The sequence below is a fragment of the Patiria miniata genome, unplaced genomic scaffold (genome assembly GCF_015706575.1).
Source record: "Patiria miniata isolate m_02_andy unplaced genomic scaffold, ASM1570657v1 HiC_scaffold_3, whole genome shotgun sequence".
Taxonomy (NCBI): domain Eukaryota; kingdom Metazoa; phylum Echinodermata; class Asteroidea; order Valvatida; family Asterinidae; genus Patiria; species Patiria miniata.
The window spans coordinates 5,083,007-5,105,079 of NW_024037069.1; the positions used below are offsets into that span (position 1 = coordinate 5,083,007).

The following is a 22,073-nucleotide window of genomic DNA, read 5'->3' on the forward strand; positions in this document are numbered from 1 at the left end:
GGAACGAACATCCCCTAATTGAACACGGAAACAGTCAGGGCTTGAACAAATCGATACATTTTTTTCTTTTTTTTCTGCCCGTGGAATTATCTGCCCAAATCCATTTATCAACCCCCCCCCCCCAAAAAAAAGAGTTGGGCACGTTTTTCTCCAAAGTCTTTTTCGAAAGAGTGTTCATGCAAACAAACAAACAACCCAACACCCCAACAAACAAACAAAACACAAAAATTGTAATTTGCTTTTAAACAATGGCATAGATAACAAAATCCATACAAACAAAGGGTTTTGTGTTGAAATGTAGACCTATACATGACAACGGGCGATGTGTAATAGGGGCCTACACCTTTTTTAATTGTTGCAATAAGTTACTCACAATATACAACTGCCCACAACTTGTCATCTTTCTGATGTGATCATTGACGCTAATCCGTAATCGCTCAATAATTCGCGATGAACTCACGGTCGCTATAAAAACAATTACGGGAATGGGCGTTTCCGTTTTTCAAGCCAAACTTTTTTGGGTGTGGTGCTTTTTTAGCCTAAGTAGCCACGCGTGCGGTTTATTTTAAGCATCAGTCACCACGTACGCGCGCGCCCCCATGACCACGCATGCGCAGTAGGACCCCTCGCTGCACTGCATTGTGTGTTGTTGATGCGATGACATGAGTTTAGGTTAAAAAGACTTGGAAAATGAGTGATTCTCCAGCCGAATTCAGAAGGGTTTTGTCCTCGGGTCGAAACTCCAGAGAGCTAGATCGGGATTCTCAGTCGTCTATGGAGGGTGCCGTCATGACGAAGTCCGGAATGAGGGTTTATAAGATTGTTTTGTTGGGCCAAGGCGGCGTGGGCAAAAGTGGTAAGTTTTTGTTGTTCTGTCTGTGTTGTTGCAGCAGTGTTGGTGTTGCAGGCAGTTGAAAAATGTCGTCTGCTTTTTATTCCTCGTTTGCTAACATTTTTTCACACACATTATCAGAACTGTTCGAGATAGTGTGGTTTTTATAACAGTGTTTTCCTAGATCCTTGGTGATAAACCCGATTTTAGACAAATCCATGTTCAGTGGTTGAGTTGTCATCTTTTTTTGAGAGAGAGAATGGGTTGAAATTTTTTAGGTCAAACAAAATTGCTAACCGGCAAAACATATTGTTTTTCTTAGAAGTTGAATTTGGAGTCTAAAATTACTTTGGAAAATTATCAAGTTGGCCTAGGGCTATGCTGTCTGATTTTTAGTTTTCCGTTATTAGAAGATTCGTTTGAATATCTTTAATGGAAAGAATGTAGGCCAAGCACCCAGATGCCACTTCGTGTGTTTTTTACAAAACTGGAGAGTCAAGAACATTTTCGAAGTATTTTCTAACAAACTTGGAAATGTTTCTCAGTCCTAGATTCATATCTTTTCAACATTTGCAATGACTGACCTTTGTTGAGATGATATGAAGAAAAAAGTGGCGTCAGGTTGCGACATTCTTTTCAATTTGATAGCTTTTGTTTCATTGTGACTTTGTCCTAGGTAGGACTAGCACTAGGCCTGTTTGAAAATAATGTTCACTTTTGAAAAATTTACAAACTTTCACCATGATGTTCATTCAGCTCATAACTTCATATTGCTAGTGCCGTAGTGCCGCGGTTCTATTCTAAAGATTGACGGTCGGATAGTTTGCGTTCAGCTGCCATGTTGGAGGTGTGACAAGAGGGCAACAGAAACACGCACCCCAAACATGGCAGCAATGCAACAGCTCTGTTGCCTCGGTTGAATTCACTTTGATCACAGGCGTTGCATAAATACGACCTAAATCAGCGAGCCCAAAAATGTGTCATCGAGGTCCGGCCCTGTTTTGTTTGATTTTTGACAGTTAACAAATTCCAAACCCTGTCACGTGCAAATGGAATGCCCCGGTCGTGTTTTGTGTAAATGACGCAAATGCGTGGACAAAGTGCAGGATTTTTCTAGTATTAGTACTAGTACTAGTATTCTGAGTGGGCTTTTGACTTTTGGACTGTAGCCAAATATGGCTGTTAAACTGATAAAAAAAAGTTCTTCACCAAATTCCTTAGGATAAGACAGCCCTGGATTTTTGCACTCCAAATTCTGCCAGGCTTGCAGACTTGTTCAATTATTAAATCTTACTCAATCACAGTAAATAATGTGCTTCAAATATTGAGGTGTTTTTTAATAAAAATTAGAAAAACCAAAAAAGAAAAAAATTAGTTGATTTTTCTGTGCAGTTGAAATTTGAAGTTATTGGAGTTGGCATGCATTATTTTTTTCAATTGCACAAAAGAAACTGTTTAGCTTCATCAGAGACTGTTTGAAAATTCAAGTTTGGGAGAAAAAAAAATAATATTGGTTGTGTGTGTAATATACATGCAGTTCATGTAAAAACTCCTGCTTGAGAAATGCATTCAATCTCCAAGACATGAACTACATGTTAAGTCAAATCCCTCTATAAGGAAACCCAGCAGGTACAATACAAAACCATTGGGGGGAAAAGTGAAACAATTATTGGTTGTATAAACACTGTCTAGCCAGCCTTCCTACTGTGTTAGGGTATAGAGAGGCCAAGGTTACACAGAACAGCCAAGTACATGGAAGAATGCTTAAGTACATCACCGGTCGGATATTGTATGCAAATAATATGGACGATTGTCAACCATATCTAGAGACCAGGTTACCACGAACGGATCTTGGAATACAGGATACGCGTTTAAATTACCCTTTTCGTGAACTGAAAAAGTTATGACCTTTGGTAAACAACCTTGTAAAATTTCACCTCTGTTCAAGAATTAAGCATAATCCCTGAACAGTTGAATAGTTGATACATGTACACATTGGCGAATTGTCCTTGAGTGTCCTGTACATAAAGTATGCATAGAATTATCCGATAATCTTTAGGGATTAAATTTATCCCCCATGTACCTTAAAACAGATTGCAACAGTACAGTTTGGATTTGTACGCTTGAAAATAGTCGACATGTGACCTGCATTAATTTGTACCCATTGTATACTTTAACACTCAACAGTGCATGTACATGTACAGTACATGTACGGGGTACATGTACATGTACATGTATACATAACTTTTTTTACATAATTTTATTTAGCCATGCATCATGCGTAACACATCCCGTTGTCCAATTGGCTAACTTCCCCTGTGCTGTATGACAGCGGATCTGGTACTGTTTACGTTAATCTACACATCCACTGTTCCGTCTACCGGTCTGCGTTCTGTGAGCAGCATTAATTTCCAATCCAAAGCCAATGACCGGGCAAACTTCCTCGCGGCAGAAAAACTCAAGTGACCGACCTGAACAAACTACCCACGCATGTTTACGTGTTTACTCCGAATGCAGCTACACCGCACACACATGTACTGCGGATGACACAGGCGTTTGATTTGAATCATATTTCTCAACACAATCAACAAACCACACCGGGCAAACAATCAACCACACAATAACAGATTCTTATTGTTGACGTGTGATTGAATATGAATTCCAATTAAAAATCTGAAAGGATTTCTGTTACCGTTTGGGTCAGTGGTGTACATGTATAGATGTACATGTATGATGACCCACAATCATTGATTAAATCTGTCTTTTGAAGTGCACTGGGTGGAGCTGGTTTAGCAGCTTAATGGCCTACCTGGGTCCTTTTGTTGGTGGGTTGCTTTGTGGTTCTGTGCTGCATGACACTGTTACTGGTATGCTGGGCACACTTGTGGAATAACTTCAAGTCTGCAAAAGAACAAAGCGATCACCAACCGTTCAGAAGTGCATACATTTTCCATGTGCACAATATGTGAACACTAGTTGTGTTTAAAGGTAGAGTAAAGTTGCAGCGGTCCAAAAAGTAACTGGCGAAATTATTGTTGAAAAGAATACTTGGTAATGACGCTAAAGTCCCTATATGAAATTGTTTTTTTCTGGCATGCTGTCATTTTGAAGAAAACAATAAATGATGGTCGTTTCCAAAGATGTGTTTATCTTTTGGAAATTTCCGTTAGTAGTTCGTTCTTAATTTGGCGAAGCTGTGAATGGGTACGTGTAAGCGTTGACACGATGCACACGCGCGCGGTTGCTTTAATGCATCGGTTCAGTGCGTGACACCACGAAGCTGCAATCAGCTGAATGAGAACACGTCCCGGACGCTGATTTCGGGTGCAATTCAAAACATGACTCGGTAACTTTTGAATTGAAATCAAGATCCTAGAATATTGTTTTCTCGGAATGTACAGCATTCACTGAGCTAAAAGTTCATCAGGTTAGTTGTTAAGAAGCAGTCTTTAGATTTTGAGCACTTTCGTTGCTTCAGACAAAACAATGCACAAATGACATGCTACCTTTAAATGTACTTATTTTTCTTCACATTGCTACAAGTTTACTTTTTGCACAGAAAAATAAGTAGGGTTCTCTCATGTACATGTGTTACATTTACATGTATTATGATTTTCCTTGTAAAACGTTGCTGTAACTAAAAAAAGAAAAGGTTGTACAGCTTTTTTATCAGCAGAGAAGTAGCAACACAATCAATGCATGTACTAGAATGCCTCTTGCTGTTACCAGGCACAGCAAGGTGAAAAAATAAATACATAAATTGCACATTTCAAAGGGTGCAGCCCCCAGTTCAATGCTGGGTATTTACAGAGGGAGTTGCTACAACGAGACCCTTTGTCCCCGTACCGTGAAAGCAGCCCTCCCTAATTTCAACACCAAATCTAGAACAGGGACGTGACGGAATATAAAACCTACATGTTAGGGGAAGGCCTGTTATTGATCAGTCACCGTGCAGCACGGACCGGTCCCTTTGTTTGTGTTCCGAGCTCCACCCATGTTTACCTGTGCACAGCAACACGGTGGGGGTATCGGTTCAGCTGATAGGCATTGTTGGATATAATGGATGATTTGCAAACTACAATGGGCCTTTGTCCGTTACATTTGCTGCGTAAAATACATCTGGACTGACACGTAGGCCAAATATGTAGAACGTTAACTGATACCCCTGAACTTTCTATAAGAAAAAATTTGTTTCAAGAAATTTTATATTTGTTTTCTTCTTCAAATATATGCTGCCTACATTTTAACTATGGATAACATCAGATTGCAAATTGTTTACCAAAAATTGAGCCATGCATTACATGCATGCTTCATTACTTAAAAAAAAAAGAGAGAAATCATTCACCGTTATTAATACATGACCAAATATCAATACCTGACCAAATGTAAAAAAAAAAAAAAAAAAAATGTACATTTTACATTTTACAGATTAAAAACATTTATAACATTGGTGTGCACATGTAAACATGAGTAGTTATTGCTGAATTTTTCTTCGCACATAAATTTACTTCCACATATTTGGCTTCGCATTTTTTCCCTCCATACATTTGTAGCAAAACATGAACTTAACCAGTTTTTGGCATGCATAAAATCGTGTAGCTACATGTCCATGTACATGTGCTCAAGTATTTTTGGTTGTTTTTGTCCATTTTGTTGTCAAGACGTTTCCCCATCCCCTGGGCAAATGGTCAAAACAAAGGGCTTGTTTTTTGCGTTTTTTTTTTTTTTTTCAGTGTCAACGTGCCGTTTCTCACCTGCGAGAATTTGCTGTCTCATTCCCGGGGGGTATGCGTCCTCTCACAAATTTGATTTACGTGCACGCGCTCTGTGGTAACCATGGCAACGCGAAGTGGCTGTGCGTCATCGCCGATCATTAATTATTTTGGTGTTTTGGTTTGTGTCCAGGGTTCTTTTGTACAAGTTTATTGACTATATTCCATGTGAGCGTAATGTTCATGAATGTTCGGTGCATGCATGTTAGCAAAGCTCACCTGAATACTGTGTGGACAATTTTTTTCCTTATTCGAGCTCGGAATTTAGTATTCACATAATAGGAAGTTCAGCTTTTGCCCACTTCCTTTTATTGTTCTATGAATTCCTAGTGCACAAAAATATAATAAAAACCACAAAACAAAAAACACCCAACATGTAGCATGTTTATGCTGTACCTACACCGTACAGTAACTCTATAACTTGTCAAATGTCATGTATATTAAAACTAACCAAATAATTGACTGTTTGAAATATTAAAAATGCTTGAAAAATTTACCATGTGCATACATAAAAAAATATATAGTTTAGTTGTCTGTATGGGAATTTTGTACATTTAAGCAATTTAAGTGTTACTAAAAAAAAAAAATGCACATAGTACTTACATGTTGTTGAACTTGAAGAGATTTTTATTTAAAGTGAAGACATGTGTTTTTCGATCTTGCTAAACGCAGACGTGTAAACATTTTATTTTTGATTTACTGTTTATCTTTTGCTTCTCTTTAATTCCTTACTAAGTGGAACTACTTAAGTTACTGTGTAGTGTACAGGATGCACGTTTGCACAATAAATGTGTAATGTTAGCCTACTGATTCATAATATGCTTGACTAAGTTAATTTATAGCCAAAACCCCCCCCCCCCCCCCCCAGCTTTTTGTTGAAAGCAACATGGCTCTTATTGTGTTACAGGCTTTGCTGTACATCTAAATGTACACGTGTACATGTACATTCTGTGCATATATTCCATGCATGTTATGTGCACAAGTAGCGTCAAACTCTCCATCATAAAAATGTACATTGTAAATGTACATGTACTCAACAGTCCAGCCAGCATTTCTACAGACCTGGGAGGAGGTCGGGTCAAGGCTATTTATAGAATCCAATCATCCCTACACAATGGGGCTGCACAGCTAATGTGCTGCCTCAACAATGGTGCTTTGTTTCGGTTACAGCCCAATGTGTATTCTACCAAAGGGAGATAATTATTACTGTGGATTTGGATTGTGTGCATTCTAGTCTTTGTTTGATTAATGTCGACGATCGTAAATTTAGAGAGCCGTACCGCATATCGAAACTGATCTGATATTAAACGTGTACAGTTTATAAGTGACAAAGAAAACTTGATCAAAATTCAAAAGGCAACAGAAGATTTTAAAAAAACCTCTTAGATTTTATTTTTCTGTCAAAAAGTGATAAATCCTCCGAATTTGCCATATTTTTCTGCTTGATCGTTTCCTACATGTATATTTGACGTTTATTTTTCAAGCCGCAGTTTTCTTCATTGGAGGGAGAGGTTTCATGACTGCTATTGTCGGGATTTTATAATTTGACATTTCATCACACACAAAATGCTTAACGGTCACTGTCGAACCATCTTGTGGCTGACATTTCAAGCACTGTTGATAAATTACATTTTTAAAAGTCGAATGAACAAATATTTTGTTAGTGGACCTGCAGTTATTTATAAAAAAAAAGATGTTGAAATCCGCAGACCATTTAGCTTTCTATTTTCCACCTTTTTTTATTTGTTCCTGTTTTTTGGTCTCTCCCACAGCTTTGACGCTACAGTTTGTGACGCACAGTTTTCTCGAGTATCATGATCCCACGATAGGTAAGCTGAAAAACTAACCCACGTCATATCCGACGCCTGGCGTTAAAAAGCCCCGAGACCCTACACTGCGGTTGATAGTAGTTGACGACTTGACGTCATCTACTTGTTGAGAGAAAAAAATGGGGAGTGATTGCAAATTAAGCATGGGGTAATTAGGGTCCTGTAAGACAGTGTGGTCACTTAGGCATGCAATTATATGCACGTAGTTCATGGCAGAGTGACGGATCGGGTGGAATAATTGACAGGGGATTACTTGTGTTTGTTAATCATTGACGTCATCTACTTGTTGAAACGAAAAAAGGGGTTGGTGATTGCGGGTAACCAGTTGCTGAACCATCAGAATAATTAACGTCGACTGGTATTGCGCCTGAAAGCTAGAAGTACTAAACGGCTGAATGCGCTGACTGTGAATCATTGACGTCATCTACTTGTCCAAAAAATTTGGAACTTATAAGATAAAAACTTGACGCACTTGGCACATCTGTGTATTTTTTTAACCTTTTTGAAAGACAGCTTTTGTGAACAGAATCACTTCAAAAGTTTTGCAAAAAATAAAATTTGAAGAAAAAAAATAACCCAAAATAAAATAACAAATTTAAATTCTTGTCAAGTATTTAATTCTATGCTACAAATGTCAAAGAGTGGAGTGAGTAATTACAAAAGGGAAGCCCACAATTTTTGGAATGATAAATTATGAGTCAACTCGCGGCTGGAAGAACTCGTAAAAAAGTCCTAAAAAACTATGACAAATCCACACAAAAACCACAAAGAAAGAAAAGATTATAACCAGTTAGCCTTGCTTTGAATCTCCCCCTTAATATATCCCATTCGCCTATTGATTGCAGTTGTACCTGTTCATGTAGGTGTTCTGGGGTTCTTTGTCCCTTGCAGATAAACTGTCCATTATGCATACATGCGCCGAATCGGTTATTTAAAACCCTTCAAGCGGCCTTCGTTGTGTAGGCGCTGTAAGAGAATGCATTGATAACTACACTGTGACTACCTGCACAGGAATTTTAGAAATTCGACATTGCTGCATTTGCATTTCAATTAGAGATGGATTAAATAATGAATGGTGGTTCCCGGAGTATATTTTTAATGGCTAAAGGCAATTGACTTTTCATGATTTTCAGTAAAAATGTCCTGCTATCTGTCATGCTTTATTTAATATCCGCAAAGAATTTATTTCTGATCATCCAATAAACCACAAAGAATTTATTTCCATTCGTTGATTTTTTTTTACCACAAGGATATTCCGTCCAAAATTGATTTGAAAATAAGTTATTTGGAGATTTGGGAATAATTTCTGTTTGAACATGTATTTTGGTTTTGAGGAAAACGTTTAAATTGGGAACTTTTTGGGGTATTTCTGGAGCAGGGGACGTATCTTGTATCCTATTTTATCTAGAGGATCTGGGGGGAGAAGGAACCGCAGAATGAATCAGAGGAACAGTTACTACCCCTGGGGTATTCTGTGTCACCCATCCCCTACCCCCCTCCCCCTTCCCCCATGATGGTACTTTGCTGCTTGTACTGTCTGGGCCATCGGCATATAAAAAAAAAACTCCTTCCTTGTCGAGGATAAACCTCTAGTGACTATTTGCTGGAGAATGCTCACAAATGAGCTGATTTGTTTCAATTTTTGTTTTACTTTCGCTTTCAAAGGAATCATTTTGAAATCAGTTTATGCTCAGTAAACTGAAATTTGTTTCTTTCATTGTTGCTCGTTTTAAAGACAAGTTGGGTTGGAAATGGTTATTAAATTTAGTCATAATTTTGTTGATGGTAATGTGATACATGAAATAGCAGTAGTGTCCCCCTTGGCACGTTTAGTGTACGGAGAATTTGAGGCTGTATTAAAAATAGCATGCGGCTCACTTGTAGGTCTACGTCCTTAATGTGTTTTAAAATATTTTTGTTCACCTTACAAAGTATGAGCGCTGGAAAGGGGGGGGGGGGGGGGTTAGGGGGTAGGGGTTCCTGACAAAGTTCCCCTATTGAGTCAGGATACATCAGGGAAGAGTGATGGACTGCCTATGGTGGCCCCGAGTTGCGGATATCCGCCCCAAGTTGATGCGAAAATGCGCTAAAGCGGCGCGCCCTTCCGTTGACGTCACGCACGTGGCGCGGTCAGTCTGGCAAGGGGAAAGCCGCGAGCGTGAGGAACACAAAGAAGGGAGAAACAGACGCGGTTTGTCAGAACGAGTTCTTAGTCAAAAGTCCTGGAGGGGTGGACCGCGATTACGGGAACAGGAACTTTTAAGAATAACAGGGAGACGGATGTTGAGGGAGAAATGAAGGGTTGCGGGGAGCCAGTCGATGACAGACTTCATCTTTTGAGATTGTAGAACTGGAATCAATTAGAATATAACTTGAGTTATTTTTGTCAGTTAGTCGCTAGTGCTCCCGTCCTCATGAATGTATCCAAAAACCTAGGGAATAAGTCAGTTTTCCAGGGGGAAACCATCTTAAAAGCTCTTACTGAAAATTCCGCCAAGATTCTGCTCAGAAGGTGGTTTTTTTTGTTTGCTTCTTTTTAGATGTCCTACTTGGCTGGCTGCCAGTACTATCCCAAGTTAAAAGATGTGCTTAGAATAATGCCTAAAGTGATTTGGGGGGAAATGGTGTCAACAAAAGCAAAATATCTAAAACTAAAAGCACCCGAGGCTGTGAAAGTTAAGATTTATCATGTTTTGATGTTGCTCTGCATGTGCCAACAATCTTACTCCGTTATCGACATCCCCGCATCTCTCTCTGTCCCCCCAGGGTTTTTCCAAAAATGGCCACATCGCTCTTCCATCTCGGCGAGAAACAGGAGGACCTCCTTGAGTGTATCATTGTCTCTCGCGTTACATCTTCACCGTTTGTCAATCTAGTCACTTTAAAGGCACTCTGACGTCAACCCGTCTTCTTAACGGACGTCATCGTTCCTTTTTTTATCCCCTCATGACAAGATCTCCGTTGAGTGTGGGGTCTTTGAGTTCTTATCTCGGTATCTAGTCACTAATCATTTAGGTCATTAATTGTCTTCGTTTCGGTTTGATGTCGGCCGTGATTGTCCTCGTTTCGGTTACATACACACCTGTACGTGTGTGCATTTCCCATTAAGTTCGTACTTGCCTCCCAAGTACTGTGATACAATCAATACACGCTCCTCGCTCATCGTACGTCAGTTGTTTTGTTTGATCATGCAGATGTTATGATGAGAAACCCTCAAGGATGTTGCTCGCATCCTTGTTATCGCTACTCCTCAGCCATCTATCTTGTGAAATTCTTGTGAAATAAGGGAAAAAAGAAAAACACCGCTGACATTTTGGGATGCATTCTTTGCTATAAATAGTTCACTTGAAATGTCATCAACATACATGAGTGCCTAGGGGAAAAACAACCAAGTTACGGTGCCAACCAGTTTAGTTGTTTTATTAAAAATTTGGCAAAATATTTGTCTCCTGGAGATTTACCGAGAATGAGAGTTTCAGTTCAATCAATATGCTTTTTTAACGAGGGAAGACAACAGATCCACTTATTTTGTGCAGTGTTATCAAAATACACATATTGCTGCAAATTTCACAAACAATATACATGTAGATCTACATTAAAGTACATCTATACTGAGTAAAAGTACATAGGTTCACCTTTAACTTTTTTTTCACAAGCCAGCCTGACTAGTGAACCAGACTCTTATCTAGTCTGTGGGATATATAGTTTTTCCAAAACAACAAAATTTGTCATAAACAACATTAACTTTTTAGTACAGATTCTGTGCCCTGTACTTTTTTGGGTACTTTTATGGATACAAAACGCAGTGCCAGGCCATGTTCTTCCTTTAATTTCTACACTGGAGATCTCGGCACAAGATTCAGTAGCTCACTGTAAGTCCGTTTATAGAAATTTGTCATCAAAACGCTACAGCTAGTAAAAAAAAAAAACAGGGCCAAAGTTGCAAGGGTTTGCAAAGCTGTAAAATATCAGTTGCAAAGCAAACTCTTAAGAAGACCAGTCATAGCAAATAATATACACTTTGCTAACCTTGCTTGGCTGAGCAAGTTCATTCTATGCTTAACAAAAATCTAAGCTTAAGCAGATTCTTTGAATTCACCTGAAAGCCAAAGAGTTTTCAGGGTTTTACGGTAACTCGGTATTTTTCTCTTGATATTTTTCCTGTCTGCAGAGGATGCATATCAGCAGCAAGCTGTGATTGATGGAGAGGTTGGGTTGTTGGACATACTGGATACAGCCGGACAAGTGAGTACAGACTCATTCCACCCCTCCCCCTTCTCTAAGCCCCTCCCCCTGCCACACCCCTTCAATCGTTGTCGTAGCTGGGAAACCTGTGGTGGATCACAAGTCCATTCACAAGTCCAGTCACAACTAACATGGGGACGAACAATAACTAAGGAATGCCTTTGTTTTGTCACAGTTCATTTGAATGGCTTGTGACGTGACTTGGGACTGGATGACTTGTGATGACTTGGTGATTTCTTGAGATGGCTTGTGATTGAATTGTGGTGGACTTCTGATTGACTTGTAATATACCTGTAATGGACTTGTGATGGACTTCTGTTGACTTGTGATTACTTGTGATGGACTTGTGATCAACTTGTGATGACTTGTGATTGACTTGTAATTGACTTGTGATTGACTTGTGTTGACTTGTGATGGCTTGTGATGACTTGTGATTGACTTGTGATGACTTGTGATGACTTGTGATGACTTGTGATGACTTGTGTTTGACTTGTGATGGACGTGTGATGGACTTGTGATTCATGACACATACCTTGGCTACAACACTACCTTCTGTCCGTAGTCTGTTAAAGAACATGCACGTTTCCGAGCCAGCAGGGCTTTGGTGTCAACAAGTTAATACTACATTTGTAAGCGTTCATTTAGAGTAGTACAAAAATTATGTACATCTTATGCAGGTACCCAAATGCTGGAAAATACTATGAGTGCTGTGATCACTAAAATTACATTGAATGCTGAAGTACATTAGTGCAGTTTACTTTTAGTACTAGTATTTTGAAGCTTTAGGTGAGGGTACCGGTAGGGATAGAGTTGATGTTGTGATGCGTTACTCAATTTGTTTGAGCTCTACATGTACACATGTGCATGTAGATTGGAGTTTTTAAGTAGGGGGGGGGGCTACAGTGCTGTAAATGTTCCCTTCGTTTAACGAGTGGGCTTTCCTGAGAATCTGTTACAGTTGAGCAAAATTTTCAAATGCCCTACAGTTTCCAACAATTTCAAAACTTATCCCCTTGTCAAATAATGGTAGAGTCCTACTATGTTGGTTGGGAGCCCCGCCTGAAAAGCGGTCACACAGGTTTTTTGCCCGATTGTAAAAGAAGTTAAATTGAATTGAACATTTTGTCAATTAACTCCTGTGTAAAAACTGGAAAACCTGGCCCAACATTAGGTGAATAACAGAAAGAAAGTTTGTGAGAGTCGATCTGGGTGTAGCAAACTGTCGACGAACTATCATTCCAATTGAATACGATAACAAGTGGTGCGCAAACGGTGAAGGTTCCCTGAATAACAGGAACACATACAGTACAATGCGGTCTGGGCTTTAATTTTTCTCACAAGGTGGCCAAAGTGAATATTTGTGTGGCTACGCCCTTGTGAATCTGATGAGCGAACTGCAATAACAAACTTTGTTATTTTGCAAGGAATGATTGTAATATGGTTGTAGATTTATTTTTTTGTACGGGCGATATGTGTGTCAGTGTTTGAGGGGGAATCTGACGGGATGTACGTGGGGATGTGGTTAGATTCCTCTGGGGGTGGGAAAAGGTGTTATTGTGAAGATTAAAGAAGTTCATAGGATTTCGCGAACAAGTTATCAGCAGTTGTATCGTACGGTATAAACTGATTTGTCAACTGATTTGGCAATGTTCTACAAATACATTGTATTACTTACCGTACCGGTAAGTTAGGCCAAAAAATATTAGTTCTGCTTCCGGTTACCCTACCTACCCTATTTTGACAGCCTTGACTCTAATGTTTTTGTTTTTTTTGATAAAAAAGAGGGGGGAAAACCCCAAACCCATAAATTACGACCTTTTACCCTCAACTACACACAGACATAAATTTATGATCAACACAATTGCCCCCCCCCCCCCAAATTTTCTACCTACCTGCCGGTACCATATTTTCAAATGCCATTTTATCGGAAGCAGAAGGTTTTTTTTGGGGGGGGGGGGCCTTACCATACTTGAAAATTAAATACAAAATGTATAACTTCCTGACTTTACGGACCAAACACTTTTCATTTACCTTTGTTTGATATTCAAATTTTAAGTGAAAAAAAACCCAAAAAACAAAAAAACAAAAACAAAAACACATAAACGTGTACTGGTACATGTAGCCAGGGATCACGCCCCAAATCACGATGCTAGCAATATTAGCAAGCATTTGAAAATAGTTTTTAAAAAACCCAACTTTTTTATTCGGGGGCAGGAATTCCCCCCAAAAGTCCCCATTAAAAGTGTTCCGTGAGCACCGTACATGCGCAGATTTGGTATAACATTCAGATAAAGAGTGCGGCTATCTTGTTTACAAAACTCGGTAACAAAAGTAGAAAAGAGTGGCACCCTCAAAAAAGCAAAAACAGAAAAAGGGTGGCGGCCTGTTTACACCTTGAAAGGATTTGTAGCGAGATTTTCGACTCTTTATAAGAGATGTGTAATAGGGAGGAGGGGGGAAATGAAAGTGACTTTTCAACAAGCTCTTGATTAAATTTACCAATCGTCGTAATGCCGGATGTATTTTGTCTGGTCTTACGGTGGGTGGCCACGGTGTCGGTCTCAATTAAAGACAGGGGTGTAATTGACGGTGCGAAACAGCTGACAGGAATGATCCGATTATTCAGAGGGCAGCGACGTGAAGAGGCTTCAACGTCCTATAATGAAACACAGGGAAAACCTGGTGAAATGAAGATGGCAGGAAACGGCATAATTATTTCTACCTAGTGATTGTGATACAAAGCAGGACTAAACAAAAGAAAACAAAAACCACCAGAAAATGACATTTCAAAGGCAAAAATTGGCAGTTTCGTTTTTGAGCATTTCAAATGATCCTACATGGATATATACATGATGGATCATTTGAAATGCTCAAAAACGAAACTGCCAATTTTTTGTAAAGAAATAGCGCACTTGATTGTAAGTGAATAATACTATGAAACATCTTTTGGAATCGTTAAGCCTCGAGTATGGTGTCATTTAAAAAAAAAAAAGAGGAATTTTGTGTCAGTACTGACGCTGGTTAGGGCCTAACCGTCGCTGACAACAAACCTGTTTCTCAAATACTACATCAGTTACATGAAACCAGCTGTTGACTTCCTGTCTCACGACAGAACCAGCACTTGGGCACTCCCTGTGCCCTATGGGTTCTGTAAACGACATCTCCGAACTACACTTGATAAAGAACACCAGGTTTTTTGTTTTTGTTTTGCAGCGCCAATGCACAGAAAACATTTAACAGCTAGTTTAAGTCAGTATTAAAATTTTTCTGTAAAGTTTGGCAATGTGGTCATGCTCTCAGTTCTGCTTGCTAGACCTGTCAAGTAAACAGGGAGTTTGTTTATATCTGAACATTTAGGTCTACATTTGTTTATGATCAAGCATGCATGTTACAACTCCCCCCTTCCTTGCCAGGCCCGCCCTTCCCCGAGATGAACAAGTATAGGCAAGCCTTTCCTAATTCCTTAAGCAATCAGTCCATTTCCACAGGTGATTTCACATCCTTTCCGTGGCTACTAAACTCCACCCAAACTTGGCACGCTTGTCTCTATCGTCCCCGCTTTACTTTGATTGCCTGCACACGCAATGCTTGTGTACTACACACAGGTGATTCAACGCTTCTAATAGGTTAACCGTTTCTAAGTCCACTTTGATGGTTACACCTGTGGAAGTAATTAGTGATTCACAGGACTTGAGAAGTCTGTATAAAAACAATACAGTAACATGAACATGTTTATGACAAAGACCTTGACTTTCTTACCTGAAGAACACAACAATGTTTCCAGAACTGTAAGTAAGTATGAGATTGGCTACTACTGTACAGAGAAAAAAAAATGAAAACATTCTTGTGAATATTACAAAATTCAATTCTTAGTGACGCTTGGGTTTCTGCCTAAAGATGACATCACCGTTACGCTCATGAATATGGAGATTTGAATGGGCGTGAACAACGAATCAGAAAGTTTGTAAATGTAACCCAATTCTAGAATAGGAATTCAAAGATTGAAAAGGTGAACTGGGACACACACAAAAAGTGCATCTTGAGAAGTTGAACAACCAAACTTCTTGGAGAGTTTTGCCACAAACACGACAAAATTCTTGCATAACGCAAATATCCAACTCTGCGCAGTTAACCAGTTGCAAATTGGACTTTAAAACATAGTTACATCTACTGGTACCTGTAGGCTGTAGGACACCAATCCTCATGTGATAGTGAAGGTGCCAGGAAAGTATTACCCTGAATCCATTAAAATAATGCATAGCTACCGGTACATGTGCCGGTAGCTGCTTGAGTTTACCTGGTTTTGGGGTCGTAAAACATTTGTACAGCTTGTATTACTGTACATAACATCAAAATTGTACCCTGTACTCCAGTACGATGGCAGACCTACATGTAGTGGGGCAGGGAGCATTTCCGTTCATTTCCGTTGAACAACCGACACAATCAAGGTGTCACTAATTCACCTTTCACTACTCACTCAAATTAATTGATGTCTTTTGTGGTTTGGCAGGGCAGGGTGATAAACCAACCTATAGAAGGATTAGGAACGTTGAGGTTCTTGCCACGTACTGGGCGTGTCATTGATTACAATGTCTGATTCATAAATATAAATCATACCTAAAACCTGGATGACAACCCAGTTTGAAACCTCGTGTGACGGCTAAAAAAAAAGAATTGTGCTAAGGCATTTTTGTCTCTAGAGGCAGTTTTGTGTTGAATTTCATCTCCTTCACGAACGAGATTTGTCAGGATGGTTTTGGTTTTGGTCAGGATGTTTCCTGATTTTAGGATTTTTAACGAATCACTTCAAAAATGTAAGCCTCCTGAAGTTTTACTGTAAAGGTTATGTACATGTATAGTAAACAGTTTTACAAAATGCACATAATGATACATAATGATACATAAAATGACATTATGATGAGAGAAAACATCAATTTAGCAAATGCATTCCACATTCTGCATTGCCCAATTTTTCTCAAACTCCATTTTTGAAAAAAGCTACCCCGTACTGAATACCAGCTTCCCCCCCCCCCCCCAAAAAAGACAAAATGTACGCCCAGTCTGTCCCGTCGGACTCCACGATAGAAAGAAATTTATTGGCGAGCTTATGAGCTTATCCAATTTCAGTCTCGTTAAACCCAGGGATTTACCAATTAATTCTTTTATTTTTTGGTTTGGTTTGAGGCGATAAAGGGGTGGGGACGCAAACCCCACCACCCCTGGGGAGGGTTGTTCCCCCTGGGTGGTGAGTGACTCACACGACGTCATTGGCAGGAGAAGGGGATGTTTGGTGATTCCCGGCCACCCTCGGGAGAGGGGTCTAAACTTAGTGACCTTATGACCCCGCTCATGCGTGGCAAACCGGTCGGGGTTGAATGCGACTTCGGGGATAGAAGCACGTGTTGATTTTGTGTAACCTTTACATTTGATCCCTCGTTTCTCTGAGTTTGGTCCAAGTATTCCCCAACCCAAGAAGAACAGTCTCAACCCGTATGGTCACAGTTTTAACCGCTATCTTCAACAACCTCATGCAAATGAAGACATTGTCTTGCTCTCTCAAGACCACGGTTCTTTACTCATGCTCCCCAGAGAGCAGTGGCCCATTGTTTTATCGACGGACCAATATGTGACAGATTGCCTTTAAACGTGAGCATGCCACATACGTGCCCAGTTTGGACTAAAAGCGTTAAAGTCAACTGCATTTCTGTCAAAGTTTGGCCAATGCCCTTCCTCCCCTGTATCCTGGGCCCGAGGCTATTGGCTCCGCCTTCTCATCAGTCATACGGCCTTGCCCTAGCCGCAGGTGTTCAAAACCATTGTTTTGTCATTCCAGTCACGCCTCGGCCATCCATTAACCACCCGTCAAACTTGTTCTCTTTACGCAGGCGGAGTTTACAGCCATGCGAGACCAGTACATGCGAGGCGGCGAGGGTTTCATCATCTGCTACTCCATCACCGACCGCCGCAGCTTCCTGGAAGCGTCCGAGTTCAAGAAAGTCATCGAGCGCGTGCGGAACACCGATGAGGTGCCCGTCGTTCTGGTCGGCAACAAGTACGACTTGGAGCACAAACGTGCGGTGAGTGACAGCGCATCCCGTTTTGATCTAGGTCGTGCATGGACGCGGGAATTTTTTTTTTTTCGTGGACCCAAGATGCGCAACCAGCAAATCGGCACGAACATGCACTTGACAGATGTCACCTTTCATTCAAGGAACATGCATTAGTGTTATTTGCGGAGACCACTTACTGGCACGGTTCGGTGGAATTCAAGTCATGAGTCATTTAACCACTTACATCCCCTCCGAATATGAAACAAAGCAGAGAAAAAGAGCGACCTTTTAAGACTCTCGAAAAGCTTTCTCCAAAATTCACAGAATGAAAGCTGTGTCCTGAAGGCACATGTGCTAATTTTGGACATTTATATAATTGAAAATCCGCTCACATGTGTCCCTAAAAGCACACCCACACAGAATCAGATAACCACAGCTAGGTTCCTATTGCAGAGAGCACCTTTGGGTATTGAAAAGGGGGCAACACTGTTTTACAAGTCCCTTTTTTAACAGAATCTAGATTTTAAAGCAAGCTTATGTGTTTTGTGTAGCTGGCTTACAGATAAAAGTCACTTTTCAGAGCCTGACAAAGTCAATTAGCTGTATTCTATATTGATATACTCAAATTTTACTTACTTCGCATATCTGAATATTCAATGAATGTTCCTTGGTATCTTTATTCTAGGTCACGACAGAGGAAGGCCAGGCCTTAGCCCGGGAATTCAGCTGCCCGTTTTTCGAGACCTCCGCAGCCTTGCGGCATTTTGTGGACGACGTCTTCTACACGTTGGTCCGAGAGATTCGAATGAAGGAGAAGAACGACATTCTCGCCCTGGAGAAGAGGTTTAAGAAGAAGGACAAGTCTATCAAGCTGCAGAATCTCGTCCGAAAGGTCTTCAGGAAAAAGAGCAACACCACGTTATGAGTCCACCGTCCCTGAGAACAAATTGCGGACAGTTGGTGAATCTTGCCCTGAGACTTTCAAACAATGTGAGTTCTCTTGAACAGCGAGATCACTAGGCCAGAAATTTGCCAGTTCGTGGGTTCCACCCGAAGCGACCCAATCTTCCGCCATTAGCTATACAAGCTGCTAGCTATCGCACTACACCGTCAATCTGCAGTTCCGTTTTGTAACGTGTAGTTGGAGACAGTTCTTAAACCAAGGACATGATGTGCTGATCGTGTGTCCTACCCAAGTTGGGAACGCGCGAGATACAAGTTCCAAAATCACCTCCGTGAACTTGCCAGATATAGTGAACAAAAGCAGTTCTTGCACCGTGCAAACGTCTGAATGACATAGACTGAATGTAGCAACTTAGCTGAACCACCGCACCAAACTTGGCCGACATTGAGTCTGTCTTCGTCTTTTCTGATAGTCAGAATTTGAGATATTAGTTTCGGCCCCTCTTTTTTTGTATGCGGACATGTCACACTGCTTCACTAGTTATGGTAACTCCAACGGACCTGTTTGCACATTTTGCACTTAAGATGTATTTGCACTTGATTTGCCAATTGTTAACACTCTGTTCACAAAATTCAGTTGAAGTGCTAAAATAAGTATCAGCGTTTGTTTACCCGATAATTATCTTTGCACAATGTGTAGAGTTTTTACAAAAACATTGAGTCACTTGCAAGAACATTGATTGCACAAGCATTGTAATTATAGGGTAAAGTCTATTTGGAACAGAATTATTTATTCTAAGAACCCTGCCAACATTATTCAGATAATCAAGAAAGTTATTTGTTGCTGCCATCTTGGTCTTGTCCCCAGAAGCTTCTGCACAAATGCATACGAACCACATCTTCTTGTCACAGTTACCAGACTAATTTGTCAGCAGTCACAAAAAAAAGAATTGAACCAAATGGCCACAGAACTTTAATTTCCATTGCTTCTTATGATTCTTGGCAGTTCCAAAAAGTTTCAGGAAGTCTATTTCAAGAAATCTTTTTACCAATTTTAAGTTTGAAATCGTCACAAAACAAACATAAGGCATTCATGCTGCATACATAGTGCTACAGTTGTAACAATTGTACACCATCAAAATCTGCGTTTAGATTTCTAAAAATGTAAAAAAAAACAAAATTGTGAATGGATTTAAATTTGTTTAATGCTGCAGTGAAATTCTGATATTTCGTTTTAAAATGCATAAATTATTTGTTTTCTAGGATTTTTTTTAGTGCCAAAATACACTAATTTATTGGAGAAATTGTTTCCCCAGTGATAATGTGGGGTGATGTTTGAGTGAACGTTGGTGTAAAAAAGCATTGAGTGAAAAAAACAAAAACCTGTTTATACCAAAATTTTGAAAATGATTCTGTAGTGGTTACTTGAATAAAAATTGACACATCTTTTAATATTTCAATGAAAAACCAAAACTGCCTTTGCCTCCCACTTTAATTATAACTCCACCCAGTTTGAAAACAAACTATTTATTAAAAAGAGCTCTCATAAATCTCATAGAATGAAAAGTAGACATTTGTGGGCTGAAATCTAACTGTATCCATTCATATGTCTTTCACTTTCAAATATAAAGTTAAGTTGAAAGTTGAGAATTTTTTTCTTATAATAACGTGAAATGTGGAAAAAGCCATTTCTTTTTATTGGGGTTTCCCATTTTTTACAAAGCGATTTCCCCCCAAACAGTTTTTATTGAATGAACTTTAAAATAATCAATACTTATTTTAACAAATGCGAGCATTTCTAAAATCCATCTGCCATTTCTTTGCGTATTTGAAGGCCAAAATGTAAAGAATCAACATGACAGCCACTACCATCTATCTCCAATTTAAAGGATTGTACAGTGCACATTATTTTATTATTTAATTATACAAAGTGTGTGAACTTTGTCATTTTTTTTGTATTTTGTACAGAAAAACAAAACAACTGTATATTAAAATATTTTCTGTCAAATAATGTGTTATATGTGTATAAATGAAACTGTACATAATGTGAATAATACCAAAAAGTAAGAATTGTTAATACAATTGCTGTTTATAGTTGAGATAATTTTCAAGTTCTGTTTTTATCTTAAAATTTGGAAGTTTTAATTCTTGTTTGATGCACTTATATACAGTGTTGATTTCGTTAGTGTTGTTCCCCAATCAAATTTAAATTATATCCAGTTTGTAATATACAGGAAGTTTTTGCGAACAACCAAAACACAATTTGGTCAAGAAATGTGTAATTATTTCTAATTTTTACAAAGATAACATGACATTTTTCTCAATCAAAATGAAAAAAATCTTAATAGGCTATGTAAAAACGTGTTCTTATCCGACTGTTTAATACAACGTGAATTTAATGAAGAACCATTTTTTATCCTGAAAAAAATCCCTTCAATGAAATTTTGTATGCTGATATTATTTTAGAATGGGATTGGAAAATTAAATTCAGATCTCGAAGATAATGGATATGATCTGTCTGGACCTTTGCTTTTTTTGTTTCCGTGAATTTCAGTTGTCATGTGACCTTCTTGTTCTGTTTTTGCTTGTGAAGTTGAAGGAGCTATTTTTGTACAAATAAGAAGAGCCACGGACGAACAGACGGCGAGAAAACAGAATTCTTAAAAACCAATCGCTGCGCACTTTCATAAAAGTAGTACAGGGCGAGTAAAAAAACCCCCGAAACCCAATTGTCGAGACCAATAATTCTTTAATAATTTTTAAATGACGTTGTTTTGCCTTTAGCACTTTCAAAATCTAGGATATAAAAGCCCAACGAAAACAATTCACATGTGAATTGTTTTCGTTTTACTGAAAGAACACTTACCTTTTTGTGATCCGTGGACGAAACTTCAAAACGGTGTTTGTGGTCAAAATTCCTTAACTTGAAAAGTACATTATAAATTGGGCTTTCATATCCTAGATTTTGAAAGTGCTGCATAGCATGCAGAACTTCACTAAAACAAAATGGTCCCGACATTTGGGTTTCGATTTTTGTTGACTCGCCCTTTATACATAGCCACGATCCGTTCATATCTCTGTACTTTCGACATGTTCAAAATCCCAGATGAAGACTTTCATTCGCAGTCCCGAAATTTCTTTGGAAGGGTAGATCTTATATGCCACTGGAAGTTCTTGGATAAACTCTTAATTAAGTACTGAACAAACAGTGCTCGTTAAATTTCGGGACTGTATTTGGAAGGTCTACGTCTCCAACCGGGATTTCAAACTTGTCGAATGTTCAGTGAACGGAGCGTGGCTATGAATATACTAAAGCCACGTTTACGGGTCTAGGTGTAAGCATAAACACCATTAAAATTTATGGCAAACACTATCCCTCGGTTCAACAGTTCAATTGCTTACAATTAACACGCTATATTGTTGATATCGTCCAAATAAAGTT

At 39.2% G+C, this 22,073-nt stretch overlaps 1 protein-coding gene across 1 annotated transcript; it reads left to right on the forward strand.

The window, feature by feature from the left end:
• The first annotated feature begins 616 nt into the window (after positions 1-616).
• LOC119737880 (GTP-binding protein Rit1-like) lies at positions 617-21,139 on the forward strand. The gene is made up of 5 exons (XM_038212516.1): positions 617-856; positions 7,377-7,433; positions 11,605-11,678; positions 17,564-17,755; positions 18,414-21,139. The coding sequence occupies exons 1-5, from the start codon at positions 691-693 to the stop codon at positions 18,651-18,653; spliced, it is 729 nt and encodes a 242-aa protein (XP_038068444.1). The 5' UTR covers positions 617-690; the 3' UTR covers positions 18,654-21,139.
• Positions 21,140-22,073: the final 934 nt, after the last annotated feature.